Raw genomic sequence first — 17,670 nt, forward strand, 5'->3', positions numbered from 1 at the left:
TATTCTGAACTAGGTGTCAACTCATTTTAATCGAACACCTTTTATATTATTGCATTTTTGGGTTATATCACTCACTTTCCAGCATATTCAAGTTTTTGTGTCAAAATTGATACCTACTGATAGCCTTAAATAATTATTTTTTATGGTGTTCAAATAGCGGGGTTTGATAAATAATTCTCGGGGCACGTATTTTAGTTGCAGCAATCTGATTTTGCTACCGAGAACAAATCATTTTGATTTCAATTTTTCAAGTTGATAAAAAATCTTTTTATTACTCAAAATTGAAAAACACAATTTTCTCTCACCAAATGAAATGTGCTATAATGTCATATTTTGCAACAAATATTCTTCCTTGCTTTGTTTTAAAAAAATGGTTGTATCCTACACAGGTTAATTTTATAATCTCATTGTTGCTAACTTAGATTGGCAAGGCTTCTAAGGTTGGTTAAATTAAACAAAACCTATTTGGGGAAACACATTTTTTTTCAGATCGCGATTATCAATGGCCGTTGGAGATATTCGAATTTTGTTTGTTGGTACCTACTGTCTCAATTTCAAATAATATAATAATGAGCCAGAGGAAGTTTTTGCATTGTTTCATGTTTGTTTTTATCTGGTTTGAACCAATTTTTATTACTACTTTTCGTTCATTGAATTCCATTACTAAATGTTTTCCCACTTTTTCAACAAATACAAAGTTAGCCATAACCTGTCAGAGATGTCTCAGAAATGTAGAGACTATTTTTCGTATCTAACTTGAAGGCATACATTAACAATTCCAAATATGATGAAAATTTGCGAGTAGATATGAACACCCGCATTTTTTCAAGTTTTTATAAAAGGTTGCAAGTGTTGTTTTAAAACCATTTATCACCACAATTTCGGCCATAAAACTGGTTACTGAAAATTTCTTCCAGTAGGAGTCTAAATTTTCTATCGCTGTCACGAGGCACGAATAAAGAGACCATATACAAAAGATATAAAATATTAACAAATAAATAAATTAAGTCTTATTAAAAATGTTGTCGGTGAACAGCAGAAATGAATATTCATGCATCATGTTCACCAAATTTTCAAAATGATATTTCATCAGGTGAAATCATATCTTGTGCTTTTGATTTTCAGTAAAAAAAGGTTTTTTTTCATTAACATTCATTAACAATGTCGTAGGAAGTACCTGTTGTAAGGTGGAATTTACTATTAATTTTCTACTTTCTTTTTGACAAATTCTAATGTAGTATTATTATTATTGTATCAATTTTCAAAATTTTTCTGTCGTCCTGACTTCTCCAGAATATGTCGGTTGAAGTTTAGTTACTAAACATTGAAACACAAACTATTACATTAATTGCTAGTTTATTGACTGATCAATCCTTTATATAAACTATTAACAAAAAATAGGGTTATCTGCTTTTCCATTTTTCAAACTAATTTTCAATGCCCTTTTCAAGTCTCTGTTTCTCTAATTTATGCTGAAAACGAGAAATGTAATATTCTTCTTAAACTTTTACGATGGAGGCACTCACATTTATTGCTTGCTGATTACACAGTTCTGCTTCATGTGGTCTATTCAGCTTCAAGTTAATTGAACACAAGTTTTCCCATAACTCATAACGACGATGATCAATTAGATTTCCTTCCCTGAAACATTCTTCAGCTCCAAGTAAATCGTTTTCCTAATAATGAAAATACATTTATTTTCCACAGGTATGACCCAGTTACAAAAATATATAATGAATGTATAAATATAGTGGTTTAAAACTTAAAATATAGAAAATAGAGGAAAAAATATATACCTTAAAGTATAACAGACCAGTTCTCAACCAACTGGTAGGCGTAGGAGTATACTTATTGGCAAGCAACAATATTTTTTTGGATTCTTGGTAGTCTCCACATTTTTCTAAAATATCGGCATAGTTCAAATGAACCAAATGGATAAAATTTGGCCTGTTGATGTATCCAAGTGTGTGACAATATTCCTGTTTAGCTTCCCCCATCTTGTTGAGAGCATAAAGACAGTGTCCAGAAAGAGCAGCAATGGCATAATTCTTAAATAAAAAACCAGAATGAGAGTTGAAGACAAATGAGGCACTAACTCATGCTTGTGAATATTTCTTCGATTATTTCATCTCTATGAAGTTAGCAAGGCCACTTGCTGTAAAATTGAAAAATGTATTTTTTTTGTCTGTCGAAAGTTTGTAGTGAAAAAAAATTGTTGCGCGTCTAGTTTTTTATAATTGGTAGATATGCTCACTTGATATCAAGTAAGCTTAGCCACCCTTGTAATTCTTGATAAAACTCAAATGTTGGAACGTATGTTAACAATATTTTTCTTTTCTCACTCGTAGCAGAAAAGGACGCTATATGAAATAATGAGTCGGTATTTTTGTGTATTTTATCGATGCCTTATGTGTATTGTTTCGTCGTATCAACTGTTATACATGTACTGACCACCTGTCGTATCTTTTCCGACAATCATTTAAAAATAAAAAACAATTGTCACCCTTCAGTTTTTTTTGTATTGGGTGGCTCTCTGCCGAGTTGATATTGTTGTAAATCATGCCCGAAAGAAAATAACGCCAGCCGCCTCTGGTAGCCACAAACGAGGCGTGACGTGGCTAAGAGCGCGCGAGTACACGATGATTCCCCGCCAATCGAGAAGCAACGAGAATAATGTTACCGACTTCGACAGAACTTCGGAGAAATTTCGGCTAGCCACGAGGATATCGGGACAGTCAAGTGGACGTTACAGTGCGGTACGCGAAGTGATCTAGTAGAGCGATAGACATTCAAATAATTGTTGAAGTTTTAGTTGAAATATTTGTGTATTTAAAGTGAAAAAAAGTTAAGTTTGATTATTCAGTGTAGGGGAAAACATAACAGTATAAACCTAGCTTAATCAACTTCGGTACTTTATAATCTCAAATACTGAAACTTTTGTGATAACTCGAAAAATCTAATTATTTACAGAAAAATACGTTGGGTATCTATCGTTTTTCATATCGAGTGAGTTACTCAATAGGTATATATTTAAAATATAAACGTTTTGACATTTGAGAATTATCAAAATTTGTACTAGAGTGGTTGTGCTTACTTTACCTAGATCAAATTCTCATAGCCAATCATTCTGAAAAAATGTAATGGCTACCATTGTTTTTTTTATAAAGGATTATCGAAATAGATACAAGATAGTAGGTACTAGGTGAATTTTTTTTTGCTAAGATCATTTTTTTTTTATGGAAACAAAATCAGATATACGTTTTGCGATATTGCAAAATAGTTTTACATCAAAGTATAACATGAAAATTACAATAACTTCTGTACATGGTTTCAACTTACCAACCCATAATCTGACTTAGTCTTCTCTATATGTTGCAAAGCATCAGAGTAAAGTCCTTTGTAGTAGCAAATTGCGGAGAGGAGATAATTTACTAAGCCACTGTGATCATTGGTTTCTTCTGAAAGACACCTTTCTGTCCACTAAAAAAAAAAGAATTGACAAACACAACAGCATTAATGAGACATGATATTATCAAGGCTTACATCGTATAATCTCATTTTCAGTAAACTTGTTGCAGCCCTAAAAAATATGCTCGTGGGACAAATTTTGTAAGTCCATGCTAAGTCTTCGAAATACGTGAAATAATCTATGGGAGTTCGTTCATCATCTACATATTTTTTGGCCATTGCCAAAGATACATCCATGCCCTCGTAGTTTTCATATTTCTTATAAAACAAGTACAAAATGGCCCATCCTATTGAAAATGAATGTACAATTAATTAATAAACTATCATGAATAATGTTAAAGCCAGCTTAATATGTATCTATATTTTTCACTAGCTGAGCCGCCAAAATTCGTACCGCCTTAGAATTGATGAATGTTGTTATTAGCTGAGTTAAATTAAGTTCGTGAAGCAAGAAGTTGGGCCCATACTCTAACACGACTTGTTTCATCAGGTCATATTCATGTTTAACAATATATTTTGTCAGAAAAACAGTAGAAAATATATAGAGATATCCACTATATACGTGGTTATTTCTACTATTTACAGTCATTTATTAATTATTGTAGAAAGGAAACTAAATCATCAGTAGATATTAACTCTCGATCAGTAGAACATTAGCCCGAGAGCCATGATAGGAGATCTACTGCAAAAACAATAGACCTGTACTGTGATGGATATTGCTGACTTTCATTCTATTATGAAGACAATATTCATGACAAAAGGCTATTCGTGCTGTATGTGGTATAAATAAGGTTTTAGCAGGCGACGCCCTCGGAGCGCTTTAAATTTTCCACAGTGCTTGTACATATTCATAAAAAAGTTCGCGAGTTCGATTAATACAAAATTAATGTCAATGACAGTCCGCGCTCTGACTGGTGTTTCACTTATTTCATTGAGAATCATTCAAGATGAAAATCAAGACATTTTCTGGACCCTTTCAAAGTATGTTAGTTTTTTAAATTATATTATGATAGCATCATGGCTCCTCACGGGTGCAATGCTGATACTAATTCTCGCCCACCCACCGCAAACAGGGAGAAACAGTGATGAAAAGATAATTTTGTTTTATTGGAGCGTCTTTGTCTCCTGCGATTGGCGCCTCAGTTGGAATATTTGAAAATCCATTCTTATTGCACATCTGCAACATAAAACGAATTTACATACAAAAATTTCAGCCTCCAAATATATAGCAGAGGTACGGAGAAACGCGCCCTTTTTACCCCTACGGGGGGGCGCCCCAGTTGCAATATTCGAAAATCATTTCTTAGTGTGCATCTAAGTCCTAAATTTCATATAAAATTTCAGCTTTCTAGGACTGACCAGTACGGAGAAACAGATATATAAAATTTCAGCTTTCTAGGACTGACCAGTACGGAGAAACAGAGATAAATGTGTGTTGACTTCCGCATTTACAAGTACCTAGGTATAGATAATAAGTTTTAGAATATTAAGAACTGGAAAAGGTTTCCAGATCAAGATAAATATACTTCCTCAAATACATCGTTTTCAATTTGAAGTATGTTTTACCTTCCGACCATCGTGGAGCTTGTATCGTGAGGTTCAAGAGACATGCTTCTGCTTCTTCCTTGAGGTTTCTTTCGTCCAAGAGGATTGCGAAAAACAACAAACTGAAATGATCATAGTTTTTTGAGATTCTTCAAAAAACCTATTTTTTCTTACCTACCTATACTTATGAGCAGGATCTATTAATAGAGCTTCTTTTATGCAAACGTACGCTTTTAAATCATCTTTCATTTCCATAGAATATACTGCGTAATCAAACCAGTAGTTTGGATTTTTTCCATCGCTACTGATTCTCTGAAAAAATTGAAACAAACATTTTTATTTCAAAAGCAAATTTATTACATAATTTTTTCATCTAAATAAATATTTTTTTAAAACCAACACTGATAATTAGATTCGTTGTTTTCTCAGTTGAAGTGATAACATATTTCAAGATAAAAAAAGAAATAATCTACCCAGAGCCGGGTTTAGGGCAGGCGGAGCTACTGCCCCGGGGCCTCCACAGGAGAGGGGCCCCCACAATAAAAATAAAAAAATATCCAAATTTTGATGGGTCAGCAACTTTTACGTCTTCCCTCGCAATTTTTTTTTTGGCATTTTTACTAAGAATACTTGCAGAAACATAATAATATTGTTATCGATATATAAGAAAGCCCTGATTACAAGTTTCCTTTTACTGTAAATTTTTTATTTGATCGAACATTTCAGTAGCAGTAATGTGTAATTTGTAGCCATGAGTTCAAGAGAAATAAAATAAGTTAAAAACGATTGACCCTACAGGTCATCCTTACAACTTCTCGTTTCTTTGAGCTGAAAACTTAAAAAATTATTTGACGAAATCATACGAATGGAAATTTCTAAACGACACTATCTATTGAACGCCCAGATTTTCGTCAGTTTTCCTTTTTTTGAAAATTCTTTACACTTTCGTTACCCCGAGCCCCCAGACTTTCAAATCCGGCCATGAATATATTCCATATAGTTTCCTAACAGCATGCAGATTGCTCTGAAAAGGTGATTGTGGACTTACGTTCAACTCCACTTGAGCACATTTTGCTATTTCAAAATAATCAGAACAACAGTTATGTTTGTTGCGGCGAATTTGATCTCCCTCGTCAGTTTCCAAAACCGAATTTGACGAGTTTGTTTCTACAACTATACCGATTATGATACTGTCGACGAATGCATTTTATATTTCTCCAATGTATGCATCATTTTTTCAAACAAACTTCAATCAGCATACAAAACAATAATACTAATAATTCGAAAACGTAGATTACAAAACATAACAGTTACTTTTTTCAACTGTCGTTGTTTCACCCCAGGCTAAGCTGCTTACATCTAAGAGCTGTAAATCTTCTTCATAAGCCATTGATCATTAGAGTGAAAGCTATTTTCCAGGTCCAGCTAAGAACCTCGCACTGTAACTTCCACTTGACTGTGTCGATATGCTTGTGATTTGCGTTTATATATCGTAATCGAATGCGGTAGAAAATTTCGCCGGAATTCCATCGAAATCGGTAGCATTATTCTCGCTGCATCTAGAGCGACAGCGAACATCGTACATTCTTGCGCTCTTAGCTACGTCACAATTGGTTTATGGCTACCAGTGGCGGTCGGCGTTATTTTCTATAGGGCATGATTTACAACAATATAAACACGTGGTGACCGTATCTCCAGGGTGCCACAGTAGTATCCACTAATAGCAATAGTGAAATGCATTGACGAAGCGAACGTACGAAATCTCACTGAAACATACCTCTCCTGAAAGTAACTGTAGGCTGATCAGATATTATAGTGAAGCGAGTCCTACGGAATGGCATTAGTTATTGAAGATCACTGTTTTGTCGGGTAACGCAAGGCATTTGAGAAGAAATGCATTCATAATTTGTTCATGCTATGTTGTCTGAAACGCTTTGTGGTTATCGAGCTAGACCATTGCTCTCGGTCTCTAATAAATAAGTTCTCCTTGCAACTAGCCACCCATCACTTTGACCTTTATTGTTCATTCATATGAATGGGTCAACTGCGAAGAGAAATCGCATGTACGCAGCTGTAATTACTTCCATTAATCAATTTGTTATTTGAATTTCAAACCGACACATTTTCATTTCTCTCTGGCACGTAAGAGAGCCAACAAAGATATAAAAACATTGAGTTAGCAACCAACCTCAAGCAGGTATCTTTTTGCCAAAACAGGATCCTTCATTTCCAAAGCCTCTTTTGCGAAGAAGAGAGTGTTGTTCAAGAATCTTTCTCCAATTGCTGGTTCCATTCCTTGGCAGGCCAACTTGTTGAGAGTTTCGTTCATTCCTTCAACGAAATAGACGAATTCTCCACTGATTAAATTTTGGTGGTGTTTATTGTTCTTTTCGATATCCATACCCAGGCCTATTCTAGATTTCACTAAAGGCGTTGCAATCTCGGATATAGCGGTCAAGTAATCCCTATACGCTCCAGTAGACTTTATGAAATTCAAGAAATCATCTGTGGTCTGGTTGATTACTGAAAGAGATTGATATGTTTCAGATGTTATAGGAAAATTGAAAGTAAATCTAGTTTTATTTACAATGATGATTTATATTCATATTGATCTAAAAAAAATCATTTTTTGTGGGTGCGTTGACAAGTATACTCCTAGTAAAACAAATCGAATACGAATAAAACAATTTTACAGAAAAATACACAATATTTCACGTATCCAATTCAATGTTCTGTACGACACTGTTTGTATATAATAACAATAATAAATAATAATACACGACAGAATGGTACTAGGTGGAGCCTGTAATCTCCTTCTCTGTATGGTCCACGACCATGAGAGAGTACAATTTGGAGCATTTCTCTTCAAGGCAGATGAACTTGGTTTAACTTTCGATACTGATGAATGAGTTGATCACATATCTGTCAGCGAGTTGAATCCTGTTCAGCAAAAAGCCGACGGAATCACTTCACTCCTAGGGTAATACAATGATAAACCAATGCATGGGGTATTCTTTAACAACAGCAGCTTTATCAAAGCACCTGGAATTCGCTTTCCTCAAGCTGAGTGGGTTGAAGCATAGTATACTATGATTGAAGTCGGAAACTGAGGGATTCATCACGGCCTACCAGAATAGGGTCTTCAACACTTTGGTCTACCACAGTCGCGTAAAGGGTATAGAGGTACCTGACACCTAGTGCCTATTAAGACTCCAATGCACTTGCTGTTCTCAACTTATATCCTTCGACATATCGAGGCCATCAATATAGCGCTGCCTCAAAGTGCTTTGTTACCACGAATGTCAATATCATGTCGGCTTGCCGCGCTTAGGCCGGACAAATGCAGTGGACTTGTCTCACTGCGCTTGCTTAGAAACCATGATTCTCGGACCCAATTATCACTTACCCCACGGTGTGGGGAGTGGAATATAAATTTTACCTATCCTTCTAGATAAATCAGCGAATGTATTGAATGCCTTGCATGTTTTTGAACGAACTGTTTCAAGTGATTCTCGAATGTTAGTTTGCTTGTGATTTAAATTCTTCTGGGATAATGTTGTTGAATTTGGGTGCTAGGCAGAAAAGGGTACTCTGAGAGGTTGGATTTTTTCAAGAATGGAACAGTACAATAGGTTTTTGTCGTGTACTATATTATAGTTCTCTTACGTGGTTCCTACTCGCTGAAATAGCCATACTATAAAATAACTGGCAATCGATTTTTCTATATGTGGTTGAATATCCACATTTTGAAGGTTCAACTTCTCTTTGCTCCGCTCACCTTGTCTAGAAATGAAACATATCTTTCTACGAATGTGTCCCTGCTCTTTAAGCTCCGAAATGGGCTAAAGTAGTATTAGTTTCCTATCAAGGCAGGGCTGCTTGGTGATCAACAGCAGGCCCTGATCGAAGGTAGAACTGAAACCTCTGGCATAGAATGAAACTCAAACAAGCATTATTCCCAAACACCAGCAATGCATTACTCTTATCGATGCATCTACTAAAGTAAACTAGTACGAAATGAGGTAGTAGTGCCTACTGAAGACGCCAACTTGGTTGGTGAATCGCGCGGCCCAAACATCAAAACCGCAACACCTTATTCTCATTACAAGTTCGAATTGCAAATTTGGTTTTGTACGGCTCATTTTAATATAGTGAACAATGAGCTTTCTACACTAATGGATTCATTCATAGTCATATCTTTGGGTCTATTACCTTTACGCGAACAAGTACTCTCTAGAAATCTTGGAAAGTTCTTATTGATGTCCTGAATTATATCATTCAATAAATCTCTGAGAGGGTTCCCTTTCGGATGCTCTATTTTAATTGAAGTATGTCCTAGTTTCTTGAGCATGTTTTTCAACCTTGAATAATAAAAAATTATATAGTTCTATATTATCTTATATTATCGAGTAAAGAAATTAGGGAATATTTTTCTCACCGTTCGGTTAGATCTTCCACGTCATGTTCTGGAACTATTGGTTTTGATAACTCGATTTCAACGATGATGAAACAGGGTTTTCCGTTTTCATCGAAAACTGGCATGCTTGGTTCCGGTTCCGGAGGAGCCTAAAAACGGAATTGTGTCCCAAGAATAAAAGTTACACACAAATAAATCCATATATTAATATTCATGTATACATTAATAACGTATCTACCAATTTTTTGATGTAAAATCGCTTCAGTAGTGCAAGCAGTACACATACCGGATATTCGGCCAACCTTGCAGCCGTATATTCGTTCCGCTCTAAGTTCGCAGCGGAACACAGCAAGCATAGAACTAGTAACGAGACTTAGGGACAAGGGGGATAACGACCTCGTCCTCGAGTCATGTAAGTACAATTCTAAGTGATTCTTGAAAATGGCTCCAAAGCAGGAGCCGAAACGTCGAAAAGATTAAAATTATAGACGCGGTTGAAACCGAAGAACAGTATATCAAATTATCAAATTCCAATACCTCTTCTGGACTTTCATCAGTTGATTCTTTGATAACATCTTTCGTGGATCTAGAACTTTGTGTTGATTTCTTTTCCTTCGATCCCTTATCTTTTTTACCCCCTTTACTTTTTTTGGGTGAACCTTTTTGTTTTTGTTGGATATTTTCTTCATCCGACTGACTGAAATAAGAATCTTTCAGGCCTCCAAATTTTAGAGCATCTTCTTTACTGAAAGTTGTCAAGGGACTTGCAACTCGTACACAACGAACTATAACAAAGACAACGTTTATATTGGGGAAAAAACAAAAGGAAGTTTAAGTAATTCGCCTAAATAAATATTGATAACACAACACAACAAAGTTTTTGTTTCGGGGTTGAAATTAGATGATTTTAATGTATTTCCACGTGTTAAAACCGAAAGTGACCATAAAAATTATATATTAGCTCTTGTTCTCAAGATAAAGTATCGCACGTGGTTGCTATTGAAATTATCGTGTGAAGTTGATTTTTAAATTAATTTAAGTGCTGATCTGAAATGCCTCGAAAGTGTGTGAATTCTGTCGATAGCTTTTGCTATATATGTGGTGAAATAACATTTAAGGCTCAGAAACGTAAAATGACACCTATCGTTAAGACAGCCTATGAACATTATTTTGGTGTGAAAGTTGGGGACCAAGATAAATCATGGGCTCCTCATATATGTTGTAATTCTTGTTCCGTCATATTGCGAGAGTGGCTGAAAAATAAAAACCGGGCAATGGCTTTTGCAGTACCTATGGTTTGGCGTGAGCCTACCAATCATACAGACGACTGTTATTTTTGCTTAACTCCTCCCATTAAGCAAGGTTTATCTATGAAGAAAAGAGGAACGGTTAAATACCCTAATCTCTCGTCTGCTCTTCGGCCTGTACCACACTCAGACAATTTGCCAGTCCCTTCTCCACCCCAAAACTATGAAATTTTAGAGGAAGGTGATGAAGACTGTTTAGAAGGAGCAACCATCCTTCTACATCCTATGACCCTGATTTTGAGGTGAGCGATAGGTCTAGTGATCCGCACAGAATTAGTCAAGCAGAGTTGAGTGACCTTATAAGAGATCTTCGCTTGTCTAAGGAAAAGGCTGAGCTGTTAGGGTCAAGACTACAACAGTGGAATCTTCTAAAACATGATGTGAAAATATCTTAATTGAAATTTGGTGGTACAAACTTCTTTTATTTGTCAAAACACTAAGAATAATGTTTTTTTTTTATTAATTTTGTACTTAAAATATTCTAAAAGAAACATAACAATATTGTTTTATGTACTTTCACTTTTCACGTATAGTATAACTACTCTTTAAGATTAAGTACTGTGTATCTCAAAAACCAGAGCTAATAAAAATTTTTCATTGTTATTTTCGTTTTTATCACCCCAAAATTAGTAGAAATTGACTAATTTAGTGTAGGAAACATTCAAAAAATATTTTTTTGTTGTGTTGTGTAATTTTGAGCATAATAGTTTATAACAGGATATATTTACTAGATTTATTTAAAATTTAATTTCACTGTCATTTTCCAGTTTGGCAAATTATTATATGATTCCGAAACACTTCAATAAATAGAGTGTTTACCAATATTTGAGCTTATATTCGAAACCATTATATTTTTCAATACCTTGCTAAATATTAACACTATTTTCCATTTTCTAGGTTCATTCCCATCATGCCAACGACTCATCAAAGCTTTTCTCAAATTTTCCCAAAAAGTTATAATAAATTCCCGATCATTACACTTGATCGAATCCCTGCAAGATGTAGGTACCTACTCCAAGGTTCAATATCAAGTCCTCTCAAATCTGTAACATGGCATTTCTATGCCGATATTCCAGAGTGGTCTGGAAAGAGACTGCGAAGCGGGGGTTAGGTGCTTTGATAAGTCAAGGTGTTCAATGTTGTTGAAGAAGACCCTATGCATCGGCTAATCCTTGTGTGGTCGAAGGAATGAAGTGATCTTTGCGTCTTGTGTGTGGGCCTTTTGCTGAACGGGCTCTAAATCAGTGACAGAGTTGTGGTCACCTTTATTCAGGTCTCTCATTGTCGCGTACCATGCAGAGAAGGGGATTCAAACTCCTGATGACCTTACATTCTCCATCCAGTACCATTCTGTCATGCAGAACTCAAAGGTCCATGGCTGTCGGGACAAATACAACCGTGGAACAGACGATGTATCATTTTTCAGGTCTTTACGTCGAGTTGACACAGTTCCTCTCATCAAGTCGACTTCACTGCTCGAAAGGATTAGAGTAAGATCGGAACGGCAAGCGTGGCATCAACTTTGGGGTTTGTAAACATTATCATTATTATTAGCGGTTGGTTCCAGAAGTAGAACGATACACTCATAGTAACCAACCAGCTGTTCGATAATGAATAAAAAAATGTTATGTAAGTATGATACTATACTCGTATAGAAAAGTTTCTTCACTAATAAATCTCTAGATAGATTCAACAAGATTTTTCAAGATTTCCGATGAAAAGTAAATTTGATTATCATACGGAGGAAGATAATTCTAATAATTATGAACTGCTACTTCAAAGCAATTTGGATTCGTTAAAAATTTAACTCACCTCCTGGGTATAAAAGGGTAGATACATCTAGAATAGTCATAAGATGCAAAAACGGTTGCTGCTTACTCGTAGGTTTCTTGAAACTTTCGTGACTATTTTGTGAGGATTCTGATGTAGCTGACAACATCCTTTTGCTACTCTTGTTCAATTTTTGTGACGACACATTTGACGAAGATTTTTTCTATAGTAGAAAATATATCAGACAAAAGGAAGAAACCTCAAACGCCACTCTGATTTAACGAGTATATGTCATTAGTATTTCGAAAAGAAAAATTAATAATTTCAAAGAAATTCATCAAAATTTCTCAAAAGACAAAATACTACGGTTTTTTATGGTGATTTCAGTATTCATGAAATTAATTAAGCATTTGGTTAATAAATATTCAATATCGGAAGTTAATTGACTGAACCTCATACAATATATAACATATTTTGCTAAATAGTATCATTTTCATAACCATTTGATGCAAACAAAACCTCACCGAAACTTTAGTCGTCATGTAAAATTCCATCACCAGGTGGCGATGCGTTTTGATGTGCGCAGCAAGATTGTTCATTCCGTCTCGCAATAAAAAATTTCTCCTAATCATGTTGAACTCCAATCTTGGGTTGTCTTGTTTCAAGTAGGGAATAATATCGTCTTCTAACTTACATAAAATTGATCCCTCATCTGAGCTCATCCTGAAAAATGAAAGTATTCAACTTTCCTATTTCTAGAAAGTCAGTCAGACATTTTTGATATGAAAATTGGCACCCAACGTGGGGCTCAAAAAAATAAAAATAAGTGCTCAACTTTAGTCTTGAACTAAATTAGCAAAAATAATACTTATATATAAATGCTCTTGTGAGTTAGAAAGTTGAAAATTATTGAAAATGGGAGCAACAAAATATTTAAGAAATTTCAATATTTCATCAGGAGTTACCTCGTTATTTCTTTCATACGTATCGACTCACTATCTGATGTGAACGAAATGAATGGAAAATATTATCAAGGAGATTTGACTAACCTATATTTCGTGGAGTAAGCATCAAAACCTATATTCTGCACACCAGGCCATAATCTGTTTGATTCCTCACTTATTTGTGTGGTGTATTTGGGGTTTGCAAACATCATGCAACATTTTTCCTAGAATTCAAAAATATGAAAAAATTCAATATGGTTTTCCGATTTTCTAGACCTTGTCTTGGAGTTTGAGTGATGTGTTTTTCACAAATTATTGATAACTGTGTTAATAACTGTTTCTCACAATTATTTTTCTCCATTATAGTATAATGGTGAAATATATTTATTATTTGTTCAACAATGACTTCTAAATACAAAACATACGGTTTCATTCACTGAGATAATTCCACACATCATATATTCCATTTCAGGTGTCATCAATAAAGGTATATTATAAATACTCTCCACTGTACAATTCATTATTGTAGAGCCAATAATATTTATATCCTCTTCAACGGAAACTGTAACTACAATTTTTGGATTCGTTTCGTATGTTTTCATCTGCTCTTCTCCATACTTTCGAACGGGTTTTATGAGAATTGTTTCCGAAAAAGATTTCTGGCCTATACAAAACATTTGTTCAAGTTAGTATCCGGTGACCTAATAATGTTTAAATCTATTTGAATATGTATGACGATGGAATAGAATAAATTATATTAGGTTGTCCGTTTTAATGTCATGTATTTTTGTAGCTCCATATCTCAATAAATATTCATTCTACTGTGTCGTGGTATATACAGATTGGTAGATAATGTTGTACTCTATTAATTGATACTGTTCATTTTTTGCAGATTTTTTTTTGCCTCTTTTCAGTTTTCCCTATGAATTTAAATTGAACCCACCAAAAAAGAACCATGATGGTCAATGTGGTGTGATTCACTCTAACTTTCTGCAACAGGGCCAAACCATCACAGCATGGTCCTATTGTCAGGAAATCGACAAAATGTACCGAAACTTGTGTCAGCAGCAGCAAGCACTGGTCAGCAGAAAAGGTCCAATCCAGCTCCACGACAATGTCCGTTCGCACGTTTCACAAATCACAAAATTAAACGAATTGGGCGTTGAAATTTTGCCCTACCCACCATACTCTCTAGACTTCTCACCGGTAGAACATTCGCTGGCGGAATCAATCGACTTGTGTTACGTTGGCAAAAGTGTATTGATTGTACTGTATTTCGAATGAATTGAATAAATATTCACTGAAATATTATAGTTTGAAGTGAATTTATAAAAACAGACAAAACTTTTGACACAACCTAATATATTTATCTACCAATCTAAGACTCAAAGAACCATATATCTGTAATACATTCACAATATTCACATTTAGAGTCCCTAAACTACATACTATACCATAAAAAAGTGGTAGTAGATCGATCGTACACATCCCAAAACTCATAACATCTTTCCGAATTTCAATAGCCGAACCTGAGGTAGTCGCTGATGTAGACGATGTCGACTTTGATTTAATCTTAGAAAGCTTAGTTTTAACTGGTTTCTTAGTTGCCTTAGTTTTCATAGAAGCCTTCGATGTGCTTGGTTCGCTAGCAGAGGATCTATTCTTCCCTTTTTTCGGCGATTTACTTTTTTTGCCTTTTGGTGATGCCTTCTCCTTTTGGTTGCTTTCTTCTGCAAATTCTAGCGCTTGATCCGGAATCGGTTCGTATACGCTGATGATGCTTTCACGGAAGCCTTCAAAAACTTTTGAAGTTATTGAACTCACCCTTATACTGTTTTGAAGTTGATCTTGAAGGTTTGGATCGTAAGCTTCCATCATTTGGTATACTGACACTATAGTACAAAAAGATGATGACAATAATAGACATATACTTTTGCACCTTGCAAGAACTCATGAAGGCACTTTAGCTTGTTAAAGCTCCGTGGAAAATAAAAAACTATAATGAAGGTACATATATGGCCAATGTAATAATGGCACTATATATGGAGAAAAAGGTAATTCCTTAAATCAAATAATGATGGTATCCTTTCAAAATCATTTTGATTTATCCTCCAATCAGCCCCCTTCCCTATTAGGGTACTCAAAAAACTTGTAAGTGAAAAGAGACACAGCAAAAAGCTTTACCCAAAATTTGCGTCTAAAAAATTATATATATATATATATATATATATATATATATATATATATATATATATATATATATATATATATATATATATATATATATATATATATATATATATATATATAATTCACCCTACACCAAACAATAGTGTAGGGTAAGTTATATCAAACACAAATTACACCTACTGTACTGTATTGTAAATTAAACTCCATTCCGATATTTTGAGATGTTTCAGCACACGTGCGCTATGCTCTAAACAATACTCTAATCACTCATTCGCAATTTTCATCCTTTACACACAATATATTCTCCCATGCCACCCCTTGCAAGTCTACAAACTATAAATTTTTTTTCGGTTTTCGGTAGAAATGCGATTTGGGCGAATGGGTTAGCACACCCTTCCCCTCCTACAGGTCGACAGCGCTACTTGATTTCTGGACCGCCAAAACATGGACCAGGAGTGCAGTAGACATACTACTGAAATCAAGGAATGGTGCCTTCATAACGAAATGACTGAAACCTATTAGGCTAATAGGGATTGTTATTCACATTGAAAGGAAACAATTACCAAACTTTCAAGAAAAATAATTTTTTTACAGAATATTCTTCTGATTTTATAGTAGCACCAGTATTTGTTTCATTGGAAAAACTATCCAGGAGTTTCGAAATGAAAGTTACATAATAATGATGTTAGTAAGCTATATGGTACATCCACATGTGTGTGATATTTTTTCAGGATAAACTTCTGTGAATTTAATAATTTACCTTAATTGATTATTTACCTACGACAGGGGAAGATATCAGCCTATTCAAGTGTTTGACAGAATTAATGTCAACGTCGAGGTAGAAAGTTTCATCTATGTCTAGAAATTCATCGTCGGAAACTGGTATCCAAGCCGTTTCACCTATTACTTTTTCTAGAAATGAACATTTGGTTTGTATACTAGAGATTTGAAAAAATCCCACCTGCAAAAATAAAACATTTCAAAACCATAGTGTTGCGGAAGTGATTGTTCACACCTATTAAGTGTCGTAGCTTGGTTTTACATAATAGCTAATAGCAATAAACAACTCTGATAGATGGTACGTGGATGTTGTAATAGGAGTGGAGTCCAAATGAGTTGGAAATAAATAACGTCACGATCTTATAAATACTGAAGTAAAAGACAAATTGAGAGGACTGGCGGCCCCCTACGCCAGTAACCAGGCTGGATGTCGACGGATTGGACGTGGTCGTCAATTCTGTAATAATTTTAACAAATGGAAAGTGAGTTGCATGTGAAAGAAAATACAAGGTTTTCCGACGAGGAGGCCAACATTATATAATTGTTTTTATCTTATTTTCAACGAAAAGTATGAAAGAACAAATGGGGTAGCAGCATTGCGTTTAGCATGACCACTGCGCCCCCCGACGAAGCTCCCGTTAATTATTAACAGGTGGAGCCTGGTCAAATGCGCCCGAGTTTAGTGTTTGGGCAATAACTTACTGGAGCGAATTAAAAGTATTTCACAGACCATATGTATTTCCTTCCTACATCCCCGCATATCCACTATATTTTTTTCAAATGTATAATCATTTAGGATACGTGTCACAGGTCTACAACGAACACTTACTACACTTTGATAACATTCCAGGATTATTTTGATAGGACCTATTTTTTCCTCAACTATTACTTTTTCTTCAACTTGTACTGCAGCTTCCGAAAATTGGACTGGTTCCACCTAAAAATTCACGCTAGTGAATCGGGCATTAATATATTCAAAGGTGAGTATTCACATAGTTTTGTTTATCTTTTCCTCTTTTGGCAGTTTTATGAATTTTCTTCGACATAGTGACAGTAACACTTAACTTTGAAATGTCACTTTGACATAATCATATGAAGAAATATTGAACTAGTCATTTATTGTTGAGGTAATCGGAATTTTTATATTCAAAAATTATGATGGGAAAGTTTACCAAGTGTAGAAACGGCAAACTTTTCAGTTCAGTTTCTAAGTTATCGGGGTTTATTAGTAGAAATTCTCTTGTTCCAA

At 34.8% G+C, this 17,670-nt stretch overlaps 1 protein-coding gene across 3 annotated transcripts; it reads right to left on the reverse strand.

Annotated features, from left to right (window-relative positions):
• Nucleotides 1–1,339: 1,339 nt before the first annotated feature.
• LOC111506680 (cilia- and flagella-associated protein 70) lies at nucleotides 1,340–17,596 on the reverse strand. Of its 3 annotated transcripts, none has more exons than XM_023161834.2 (19): nucleotides 17,414–17,596; nucleotides 17,251–17,358; nucleotides 16,419–16,602; nucleotides 14,981–15,343; nucleotides 13,877–14,115; nucleotides 13,557–13,675; nucleotides 13,032–13,230; nucleotides 12,550–12,730; nucleotides 9,968–10,215; nucleotides 9,452–9,579; nucleotides 9,226–9,374; nucleotides 7,202–7,536; nucleotides 5,192–5,325; nucleotides 5,035–5,135; nucleotides 3,544–3,755; nucleotides 3,340–3,480; nucleotides 1,797–2,048; nucleotides 1,527–1,676; nucleotides 1,340–1,472 (listed from the first exon to the last, which is right to left on the reverse strand). In XM_023161834.2, the coding sequence occupies exons 1-19, from the start codon at nucleotides 17,465–17,467 to the stop codon at nucleotides 1,428–1,430; spliced, it is 3,342 nt and encodes a 1,113-aa protein (XP_023017602.2). In that variant the 5' UTR covers nucleotides 17,468–17,596; the 3' UTR covers nucleotides 1,340–1,427. The 3 variants fall into 3 exon arrangements, with proteins under 3 accessions (XP_023017602.2, XP_023017601.2, XP_074038004.1); XM_023161833.2 differs by having other exon boundaries at nucleotides 14,906–15,343; nucleotides 17,414–17,595; XM_074181903.1 differs by lacking the exons at nucleotides 17,251–17,358; nucleotides 17,414–17,596 and having other exon boundaries at nucleotides 14,906–15,343; nucleotides 16,402–16,533.
• Nucleotides 17,597–17,670: the final 74 nt, after the last annotated feature.

The sequence above is a fragment of the Leptinotarsa decemlineata genome, unplaced genomic scaffold (assembly GCF_025532065.1).
Source record: "Leptinotarsa decemlineata unplaced genomic scaffold, Ldec_3_MD MMD2_tig00026328_RagTag_RagTag, whole genome shotgun sequence".
Lineage (NCBI taxonomy): Eukaryota > Metazoa > Arthropoda > Insecta > Coleoptera > Chrysomelidae > Leptinotarsa > Leptinotarsa decemlineata.